Here is a 12,414-nt window from a genome sequence, read left to right on the forward strand (position 1 = left end):
ACCTCCAATCCTGAGTTCAGTGAAAAAGTCTTCCTGACCCAGAAATTAAGGTAAGTACAAAAATAGACAAGAAGGAAACTTTATAAAGGGATAAACTCATGCTTCAGCTGAAATGTGACAAATGCTGAAAAATAATTATCCCTCATTATATGGAAAACATTCTTAAACTTTTACATTGTATTATTTTGAGTTATACTAATCCTAAGTGTTTTTCAAGTAAAATAATTTAAAATGTGAAGTGAAATATTTTTAGAAATCCTTTTTATTTCTTCAAACAACTCAAAAATATGAATCAATAGAAATATTAAGTGAAAATCACAAACTCCAAAAGATGTGGGTTTTAAAATGGATTCAGTATAAAATCAAAGCCTTTGCCCTTTGTTTGAAGGTCTCCATTTCATTACTCACCAACTGACAGCCTTCTAGGGAGTTGACTAGCTGAGCATTCTGACAGGAGAGAATAGAACCAGCCAAGTTCAGCATTACACACACTGCAGACAGCAACATGAAAAAAGTTATCTGAAAATAAACCCAAAAAAAAATCATTACCCAAGAGGAGAGGTCATAGGAAAGTTCTAATTTAACTTTTTAAAGCACTCTAAATTTGTCAAATAATCACATGGATAATAATGTAGTTTAAAGAAAACCAAAGCATTCTCTCAACTTTCATATTTATATAGTTTTAGAAATTTAGCACTTATTGAAACTATTATGTCTATATGTACATACACATGCTCAGTATATATTCTAACTGCATTATATGTGTTATATGTATATACTTTGTCTCCACTATTAAAATGTAAACTTTTTGAGGGCAGGAAGTATGTTACTTTTGACTATTTTATTGGCAAAGTATTTGCATATAGTAAGAGCTTAATAAATGCTAGCTGATTGGGTAATTGATTATAGGAGAATACAGTATCTAAATAGGTTAGTAAATAGAAACTAATCTGAGGATGGAAGGTATACTGATATAATAAGGACTCTGTGTTTCACTGATCTTTGTGGAGGATGGGCCACTTGGCCTGGGGAAATTCCTAAAAATGATCCCCACCCACCTGAATCTCGCTTGGGAAAGCTATCTGGTTGCCACAGGAATCTCCCACTCCCAATTGGTCTGATAATCATTTTGGTCTGTGAATTAAACATCACCCTATATTGAATTGAAAATTAGTCCCTCATATTCATCTGGAGATCACTCCCTAGCCCCAGGCCATAGAAACCCAATATAATCAAAAGCTATACCCTAAAATTTTGCTAAAAATCTTAACAGGATTTGGCCCATTGAGAAATTGTTTCTTCTCAATGTAAACCCCTCTTTGCTAAAACCTACCTCTGCTAAATTCCTTTTTGGAAGAGCCTGTTGTTTCTCAAAGTAATAAGTTCATTTTTTGTCACAAACCTCACCTTCATTTGGGATTTTGAATTCATAAAAACCTTTGACACTGGCCTAGGAATCTCTCATCCCTCATTTCTCACACCTCAACAACACTAACAACTAAGATAGTACCTGAAATGTAAAGACAAAGATTCTAAGAAATAGAGTTAAGAAAAGTGCACATTACATATATAGGAGAATCTGTGTAAAAGTAAGCAAGTAGAAGATGGAATGCCAAACTAGGGAATAGGATGGTTTTGCTGGAATAAAAGTTTATAAAAGGGAGTAATGTGATAACAAATCCAGAACTGCAAAAAATTTCAAAGATCTTTAAATGCCAAGCTGATCCATTTGTAGTTTATTTAAAGGCAATAAGGACTTTCTGAAGTTTTTTAATGAAAGGAGTAAAATAGTCAAAATAAGGAATTTGAGAAAAATTATTCAAACTCAGGTCCTCTGATTCCACATACTGTTCTATTATACTTCACATTACTTAGTTATTAATTAATAACTTCCATTAATTATATTATAGGGCTAGACAATGGTACTTACTTAGTGTGGTTTTATGAAAAGGTTGTTTAGACTTTAAAAATACGTCATTGTTATCACAACTTCTGCCTACCAAAAGATTCAGCAAGGTAATAATACATTGTAAAATGATATATAAATGCACTGAATTATACAATTCAAAAGCTCTGGTTAACCAAGTACTTGTCATAAATAACACTTTTCAGAAAGAAAAGGACCAATTTTGCCAACTCTTATTGAAAAATGGAACAGTTCATTTTAATTACATAATGTTGGAAATACTATAATATACTAAATGTAAAAGTCAGAAAGGATAGCTAAAGAAAATATTCAATGAAATATAGCTTCAAGCACAGGCATAACAAAAGATGGATTCATAGCACAAATTAGCCTAGGACATTGCTTCGCTCTTTTTGAGCAATAGATTCTCTTGATCTAATACAAGCTTTGAATAGAAATGGAATATTTGTATAACAACCACAAAATGATTGGGGTACACACACATATCCCACTACTTTTTATTTAGTTAAGACACATACTAGAGCCCAATCTAATGCCACTGATGACTATGTTTTTTTGCTCAATACTTCTTTCCATTCTTTACTCATTATTCTTATTAGAATGTTATGCAATTTCCAAGCTGAATTCTGGTAATATAAAGCTGTAGAACCAACCAAAGAAATACTTCATATGACCATCATAAAAAGAACTTTTGTTTCCATCACTAATGATGTTATCTTTGAAAATAAAAGAAGGAAAAAAATAAATGGATAAGTCATGGAACTACAAAGAGAGGATTCATACAAGATAAGGAATCATATGCAATAAGGAATAATATACAAGAATGAAGGAAACCCCAAAACTCTAAAACTCCTTGAAGGACAGATTCTCCTTGAATCCTGGCCTCAATTAAAGATTCGGAGAGACGGGAACCACCCCCATTGATAACACTCACTACTGATTAAACTTCCTATTGAATTAAAGAGACTCATTCAATTCTATTCAATTCAGTTCAAGTGGTATCCAGCCCCATCAAGAGCAACCCCCAGCTTGTAGCCAAGGCTTATAAAAAGAGCCAATCTTAAACCCTCTCTTTGCAGAAGAGCTAACATGTCATCCTTGGCATAGCAAGCCTCTACCCACTGAGATGACATTCTCTTCCAGAGCTACCCTCTCTTTATCCTCACAAGACTTTATACCTCTCTGTTGGGATTTCTCTACTAGAAACTTTCTTTTCTGCCAGGACTCCTCCTCCTACTTTACTTCCCAATTGGGACTTTTCCACTAAGAAATTCAGCCTTTCTATTCATGCATAGCAAAGGCTGAATTCCCAATGCCTATAATAAATTTCTTTTACCAATCTAAGTTTTCAAGTTTGCAAAGGAATTTACAAAGGATCTCTGTACCACCAGGAGGGGCATTCCCAAAACTCCCTACCCATGCAATGAATCCCAAGGGAATTTAGGGGAGACAAATCTCTTCATTTGGTTCCCTGAACCCTGATCCTGCTTCTAACCTCATCATTTAACTCCCTGACCGCCAGGAACCCTAATCTCATTATTTTGGTTCCCTGAATCTAATCTCATCATTTGATTCCCTGACTACCCTAAATATAGACTTCATCAAAATTAACACTTGCTTGTTTTTACCCTTGCTTTTTCTTTTGGTACGTCAGAAAAAAATGGAAGCATGGGAATTTGCTGTGGGCCAACCACTGAATCACATAGTAAACCATCCTGGGGACTCAAGTGATGTAATAGGATTCTGTGTCTCCGTGATCTTTGGGGGAGGGGGGACCCTGTCTAGGTTGGAAAAACCTCTGAATCTCAACCCCACCCAGCCTCTAGAGGCATCCCCACCCTCCTACCTTGTTCCCATGGGAAACTCCCACCTCCAATTGATCTGGGAATCACTTTGGTCTGGAAAAAAATCACCACTGTTATTGATTTGGAAATTAGCCCCTCAATGCTCCCTAGCCCCAAGCCATAGCAGGCTAAATAAAATCAAAATTCGATATCCTAATCTTTACTATGTTCCTAATCTGGAAGCAGCCCACCAAGAGAGATGCTCAAAAGGCAATCAATAGAAAGCATTAGAGATCTTTTGAGTAGGGGATGGACAGATATGTTGTTTAAGAATATTAATTTGGCGATTCCTGAGTTTTGCCAAACCTTGCTTGGAGACTGAGACTGTGAGAACCTGTGACACCATACTGGAGACACCCATGGCTGTTAGGGTATCTCACTCCCAACAGAAAGACAGCCCACTCTAGAGAAAAGCCAGGGATAGCATTATGGTCACAAATTTAGCAAGTTTTCCCTCAGTCAATTTTTATGCAGACTCAAGTCAATTTTTAAATTCCATTGTTATTCTTTGGGGAATAAGCCAGAGATCATATATTTGATAGGTTCTACGCTTTTGTTCTATTTGAAATAATATTAATTTCTAGAGAATAGAAAGAAAAAAAGAAAATCAGTTTTCTGTTTATTCCAATTCAATTCTACTTTGTTAAAATTACATAAACATTTTAACCTCATCAATTTTTAAAAACATTTAGCTTAGCTTATCTAGTACCCTTCTTGTCTTTTCAGCAATAGAAATATTAGACATTGGACAATCCATTTAATTGTAATTATAAAAAGTCTATGGCACCATGATTATAATTCTTTGCTGGAATAAAATCTACAAAGACAATCTCCCATACAATTTTAAGAGAATGGCAATATAATAGTGAAATTGGATTTTCAAGTCCTTTCTATTTAAACCATTGCTTGGAGAATTTAGGCAAACATTGAATTAAAAACAAAGTTTCCTCAAATCATAAACAAAAACAGCTCAGAACACAATATAACAAAGTCCACCATCAGAAAAAGAGGTAGTTCAATTTATCAGAATAAATAAGTAGTGAAATACCAACTCAAAATTAGAAAGAAAAAATAATTTCAGTATGCTAATGAGTTATTGAAGTTAAACTTTACTCCCATTATCGAAGTTATTTACAGATATTGTCACATTTTATCCTCACCATAAATATATTGATAGGGAAAAAGAGCTTTTAACAAATTAAAAATCCTTTTCTCTTTAAAACATTAGAAATACAAGAAAGAAATGGAACTCTGCATATTCTTTTACATAGCTAGGTGACACAGTAAATAGTGTTGGGCTTGCAGGGAAGGGAGTAAGACTTCAGTTCAAATTCAGCCTCATAGAATTCCTAGCTGTATGACCCTATGCAGGCTACTTGACCACCATCTTCTTTGGTGTTCTTACCTGTAAAAAGGGAATAATAATAGCATCTTGCTCACAGGTTTGTTGTGATAAGTGGGATAAGTCAACTGCATTTTTGCTAGTCTCCTTTTTTTTAGAAGCCAGCTGTTTATAAAGATTACCTATGCTATACCTTAATAAATATTTTACTTTTACCTTCTTAGTGGGAGCATTTTTCACTCAAAATGACCTAAATAAAGTTCTTTTTATCTCTCTGTCTCCACCACGTGCTTCTTTTATCTAAGCTTTATATTTCTCTCATGCTCCCACTTCCATGCATCTAGTGTGCAGTCTTGGAATTATCCTCGACTCATCTAGTTACCTCAATCTCCAAATCCAGTCAGCTGTCAAAATTTGTTAATCCTACCTCCCCAACCTAACTCATCCTCTTCTATTCTCTCTAATTATAAATATTCCAATTTGGGCCATTATTTCCCCTTGTCTTAATTGTTAGAAAAGCCTCCTAATCTGTCTCCTTGCTTTATGTCTCTCCCTTATTCAATCTTCAGGAATCACCAAATTAATATTCTTAAACAACATATCTGTCCATCCCCTACTCAAAAGATCTCTAATGCTTTCTATTGATTGCCTTTTAATAAAATATACATTCTTTATCCTGGCATTTGAATTCTTCCAAAATTTGTTTTTTTTTCTTAGAAAGCTCATTTATGACATGTTCTATTTATTTAGATGTGCTATTTCTCTTGTTAATCAAAGCGGTTTTTATTTTTGATAATATTCTTCCATTTTACTTAAATTGTCAAATTTATTTGCATATATTTGGACAAAATAACTCCTAATAATTTCTTCCATTAGATATATTAACCTTTTCATTCTTGATACTAATAATCTGACTTTTCTTTTCTCTTTTATTTAATTATATTAAACTATTGGTTTATTTTTCTCATAAAACTAATTTCTAGTTTTATTTTTTAATTCAATGGTTTTTCTTACATTCAGGTTTATGACTTTCACTTTTAATTTTTAGTATTTCCAATTTAGTGTTTAATTGGCCACTTTTGAGTTGGTCTTTTTCTAGTTATTTTTTTTTAATTGTACACCCAATTTATTGGTCTGCTCATTATATAATTGATGTAAACATTTAAAGATATATATTTTCTTCTGACATCTGCTTTTGTTGCATCTCACATGTCATTATTCTCATTCTTTTTAAATAAAATTCTTTATTTCCATGATTTGTTTTTACGCTCTTTATTTTTTCTTTATTTAAAATTAAATCCAAAACAAGAAAAATCAAAATAGAAAAAAGAATAAAAGGCAAAAGGAAAAGAAAAAAATGCAAAACAAAGAAAAATATTATGTGCTTAGCAGAACATCAGAGAGGATTCAAAATATGCAACAATATATTTCCATTTCAAGAAAGCATATATAATAAAAGAGATTATATATTTATGACTATCCATCTTTGCTTCCTTGTAGGTTATAATTTTATTTTCTGTTGTGTGCTTTTTACTTTATTCTTTTTTTCTTTTTTTTATACCCCCACCTCTCTCAAGCAGGCTACAGTTAAGCACAAGTATCTATCTATATATACACACATATATACATATATATGTGTGAGTACATATACAGATATATGTACTCATACATCCTTACATATATCTATATATACCAACATACATATATACTTATATATAGGCACACTATTTACAAATATGTAGGCATATAAATATAAAACAATATTAATATGGCTGACACAATTTAGATTTTTCTCCTGATGAATCTTTAAGGTTGATTCTATCTCAGGTCAATGATTATTAGTCCTACTTATTTCTTTTTCTAAAGAATTCTACTCCTGATCTGTGTTGTAGTGTTTGTATATATTTCTTATTTCCTATCACTGCTTACTTCTGAACTATTTTCTTCCTTCTCCTTTCCCCTCCCTCTTTATCCCTTTCCTATTAAGACTTTAGGCTTATAGAACTCCTAATGTAAACATCTTTCTGTGCTTCACTTTATCCTATGCCACCTTTTGCCTCCTTCTTTACTACATACTTATCCCACTGCCATAAATCTACAAACACTTTTAAATCTCGTCTTACTTTATTCCCCTTATTTCTTTATAGATTTTGGAGGGTGCAATATTCCCCCTTCATGATATATGATACATGGTATGTACACAAGTGTGTACACCATACATATGTACATATACATATATATGTATGTATATATAAAATATATGTATATATATATATATATGTATATATATATATATATATAAAATTAAATGTTCTATTGAGTTTAGGTTTGTTTAAGACAAAATCCTGAAAACCTTCAAGTTCATTGAATGTACATTTTTTGGTTAAATATTAACTTAATTTTGTTGGCTTAGTCTTTCGATTGTCAATATGGAGTATTCTAGGTCTTTTGATTAGAGCTTCTCATAAACCTATACAATTCTAATTGTAGCTTCAGCATATTTGAATTGTTTTATTTTGTTTGTTTCTTATAAAATATTCTCTTTGATCTGGTAATTCTGAAATTTAACAATAATGTGTTTTCCTTGTGGGATTTCTTTTGAGGATGTAATCAGTGGATTTTTTTTCTATTTCTATTCAGATAATCAATTTTTATTATTATAATCATTTAGACTTATAGTTTTCCTAATATTGAACCAGACCTGTATTCCTGATAAAAATCCCAACTGGTCATAATCTTTTATGATATATTGCTGTAATCTCTTTGCTAGTATTTAATTTTTTCATCAATAATATTCTTTAGAGGAATTGGCCTATAGTTTTCTATGTTTTTACTCTTTCTCATTTAGATATCAGCACCTATTTCTGTCATAAAAAGAATTTGGAAAGAATCCTTATTTGCCTATTTTTTCCAAATAGTTTATATATATATATATGTACATATACATATATATATATATATATATATATATATATATATATGTGTGTGTATATATAAGTATTTGAATTAATGTTTCATTGTTTAGTAGAAATAATTTGTGAATCCATCTGATCCTGGGGAATTTTTCTTAGGGACCTCATTTATAGCTTGTTCAATTTCTTTTTCTCTTCTTTTAGAGATATTATTTAACCATTCTAATTCCTCTTCTGGTATTCTGGGAAATTTTTTTAAAATTACAAACATGAGATGCACAAATTTAAAGACATCTTCATTCCAAATGTTTATATGAACTGTTTATGCCTGACTTGGAGAAATCTCTTCTGAGCTTGTATTGATCTGATCAGCCAGTCAGACACACTGTAACTTGACTCCAACACAGTGAAATCATTTTAATCCTTTTTGAGAAAAAAGCATGAAAACCATACCATCAATCCGGGCAATTTATATTTTTATTAATATTCATTCATTTCGTTTTATCAGATATTTTAGCAAATAAATGGGACAAATGACTTCTAATAATTTATTTAATTTCCTTTTTATTAGTAATGCAGTCATCTTTTTTTTTTCATTTTTAACACTGATAATTTGGTTTTCTTTGTTTTAAAAACAAATCAAAGTAACTAATGCTTTCTCTACTTTACTGTTTTAAAAAATAATACTAGCTTCTTATTTATTAGCTTAGTAGTTTTCTTACCTTCAATTTTATTAATATCTTTCATTTTTGGGACTTCCAAATTAGTGTTTTATTGTAGATTTTTAATTTGTTCTTTTTCATTCTTATAATTGTATGTCCAATTAATTGATCTGCTATTTGTCTATTTTATTAAACAATTATGAAAGTGCTTTTTGTTTCTTGAAACACTAAGTTATCTGGGCTCTTGTTTTGATCAAGTAATCCAGTAATTCTCAGATTATCTTTCCTTATATCAATTGTATTTTACTTCAGATACCTTTCATTTTCTATTTTCCCCAAGGCTTTCATTTGGTTTTTAACACTTTCTGTCTTTGTGAAGTCATTAACTTCTATTTTCTCCTAATTTTCTGAGTTTGTTATTGGAGTAAAGTTTTTATACATTTTATGGTGTTTTTAATTCTCTTCAAATCTTTCTTCTGCAGTTCTTACTTTTCTTATTCTTTCATCTAGCTCTCTTACTTATAAATTATAATTTTTCAAAACATATCTAATTTATTTAATTATTTTAGTGGTTCTAATTTCTTTGTGGCCAAGCTATGTTATCTTTTGATAACATTTGTAGAGAATGGTTTATTTTCCACTTCTGGATCTATGTCTCAGGCATTCTAATAGTTCATTATATTTTGTTGTTATTGTTTATGTTCTTCCATTCGTACCTCTTCATTGAGATTTTAAGGTAAGGCTAAGCTCTGTATATTTTAGTCTGGGCTGCTATTGCCATAGTCCTTAAATTATCTTATTTAGTATTCTATAGTTATATCTTTCATGTATATTTGCCCCATTCTTCAAGGATCAAAGGCATAAATTGGGAGAGGACTCTGCAAGTTTTCAAGAGACCTCTGCAGCAATCTTTTCACTATCCTCCTGGGCTTTTCAGTTTCCAAATCCTAATTTGTGTCTAAATCATATAGTCATTGATTTGATCCTAGGCAGACCTGCAGTCAGTAGTTTATGTCCTTAGCCCATGTCTACTAGCTGAAAGATTCTGCAGTTTTAGAGTGACAATCATTTTCTCTTATTCTCTGCACTCTAGAGTACTGCAGCCCTGTTCTTCCAGATCTGAATGCAAGATCCCCTCTCCTATGTTAAAGTGACAGTTTCTGAACTTCCCAAAAGGACTGAATCTGAAGTCCCTTTTCTGGTTTGAGGAGATGCTGAAGCAGGCTCCTGGGCCTCAGGGCTAAGTTTGAGATCTTAACCCCCTCTCTGAAGAAGAATGATAATCTTGATGCCTTGTTCTGCTCATGAGGTCTGGCTCAGTGATTCCAATCCTGCTCTGTTCCACAATTTCTGCTGTATCACTTGCCTTTGGGATAAACTTGTAATTATTTCTTGAAAGTATTACTCACTATGATTTCTCTTTAGAATTCCTATTGCTAGAAATGTAAAATGGAATTAAGCAGTACTGCTTTCATTATTTCATCATTATTTTTCATAGAATTAAAGTTGGGAAATAAGATCTAGCTTTTATCTAATTAAGTCAAAAGATATAATGTGTAAATTAGAAATAAGAGTTCTTAGCTGAACCTCCACTGATCATGCAAATTCAGTTGTAATATGACTATAGGATCAATTATAACTTACACTATGATCCATAGGCTAAATTCACTCTGCTGTCTGTTTTTATATAACCTGCAAGCTATGATTGGTGTTGTAGGTTATTCAAAAATAAAAGATGATCCAGATTTAGTACACAGGCTATAGTTGGTTGATCTCTGCCTTATCCTTTTATCTGTGAAACTCCTTGCTTATACAATCTATATAGACCCCTAACTCTGCCTCTGCTTAATGTTAAAACGTGCCCTCATTTGGGTGAATTTTTGTCTACTAAATGCATTGTTACTAACTCTCCATTTAGACAATTTCACATTATTCTACTCTTATCTCCTGATTTTGAGATTAGGCTAGTTAGGACATGTAAAGTTCATTTTAAAAAACTGTTTAATCATACATTGCATTTTTATTTTTATTAAAGCTTTTTAATTTTCAAAACATATGCATACATAATTTTTCAACATTAATACTTTCAAAACCTTGTGTTCCAATTTCTCCCCTTTCCCAAATCCCCTCTCCTAGATGGCAAATAATTCAACATATGTTAACCATGGTAAAACTATGTCAAATCTATTATATACATACATATTTATACAATTATCTTGCTGCACAAGAAAAATCAAATCAAAAAGGAAAAAAATAAGAAAATAAAATGAGACTTCTGGCCAAGATGGCGGCGTGGAGGCAGACAGCTGCTTGAGCTCCTCATTTTCTCTCAGAACTTACTTCATGACAAGCCTCTGACTTAATGCTTGACCCAGAAAGAAATCCACAAATAATCACCAAGAGAAGACATCCTTGAAAGTCGCCAGAAAAGGTCTGTGTTTGCTTGGGGGAGGGTCAATTAGACTGGGCGCAGACTGAGGGCAGACAGCCAGAGCAAGACAGGCAGCTCACACAGCTCAGACCAGAGGGGGAGGGGTGTGATATCTGCCATTTCTGTGAAAGGGCTTTTGCCCCAGTGTGGATGCTCCGTCTTGGCAGCAAGCCAGGAGCAGCGGAGAGGGTGTAAACACTGGAGGTGAAGATTAAAACCCCAGAAAGCCAGCGTCTCTCAGAACCCGGCCACCCCCAACCCCAACCTGGACTGACTCAGTGCGTTCTCAGAGCCTCAGAGCGCAGACTCAGTACAGTCATTGCTGTTCTGTTAGTGACTCTCTGCTGCCCTACCCCCATTAATACCATCCAGCCCCATCCCCCGCAAAACAGATCAATTGTTTCTCTTGTCAGTTTGTTTTCTTTGATTCCTACTCTGACAAAATGAACAAAAAATTCAAAAGGGCTCTAACCATTGACAGCTTCTGTGTGGAGAGGGAGCAGACTTCAAATGCTGAGGAGACTAGGAACAGACTGTCCCCAGATGTATCCCCTGGGAGGGATATAAGCTGCTCCTCAATACAAAAGAACCTCATAGAGGAAATCAAAAAGGCTCTCACAAGAGAGCTGGAAGAGAAATGGAAAAAGGAAAGGGAAGCTTGGCAAGAGAGCCTGGAGAAGTCATCCCATGCATTCAAATCATTGAGAAACAAGATTAGTGAGCTGGAAAAGGTAAACAACTCCAAGGAAAATAGGATTAGTGAGCTGGAAAAAGAAAACAGCTCTCTAAAAAATAAAATGGATAAAATGGAAAAAAAAATTCCATAGAAGATAAAAACTCAATTGGACAATTACAAAGAGATATTTAAAAAGTTAGTGAAGAAAATACATCATTGAAAATTAGACTGGAACAAGTAGAAATGAATGACTCAAGGAGAAACCAAGAGGTAGTCAAGCAAAACCAGAGAAATGAAACAATTGAAAAGAATGTCAAGTACCTTACCAGAAAGACAACAGACCTGGAAAACAGATCCAGGAGAGACAATTTGAGAATAATCGGACTCCCTGAAAAATGGGAGGAAAAAAAGAGCTTGGACACCATTTTCAAGGAAATTATCAAAGAGAACTGCCCAGACATTCTGGAAACAGAGGGTAAAATAGACATTGAAAAAATTCATCGATCACCTACTGAAAGGGACCCTAAAATCAAAACGCCAAGAAATATAGTGGCCAAGTTCAAGAACCATCAGACAAAGGAAAAGATATTGGAAGCTGCTAGAAAAAAGCAATTCAGATA

The 12,414-nt window shown here is 33.1% G+C and overlaps 1 protein-coding gene across 2 annotated transcripts in view; it reads right to left on the reverse strand.

Annotated features, from left to right (window-relative positions):
• ENTREP2 (endosomal transmembrane epsin interactor 2) overlaps positions 1–12,414 on the reverse strand; it is a 607,119-nt gene that overhangs the window by 189,035 nt on the left and 405,670 nt on the right. For both annotated transcript variants that reach the window (XM_074294983.1, XM_074294982.1), the window contains exon 3: positions 409–519. In XM_074294983.1, the coding sequence (XP_074151084.1) occupies positions 409–519 (111 nt within the window). The remainder of the gene's footprint in view (positions 1–408; positions 520–12,414) is intronic.

Source organism: Sminthopsis crassicaudata, chromosome 2 (genome assembly GCF_048593235.1).
Source record: "Sminthopsis crassicaudata isolate SCR6 chromosome 2, ASM4859323v1, whole genome shotgun sequence".
Taxonomy (NCBI): domain Eukaryota; kingdom Metazoa; phylum Chordata; class Mammalia; order Dasyuromorphia; family Dasyuridae; genus Sminthopsis; species Sminthopsis crassicaudata.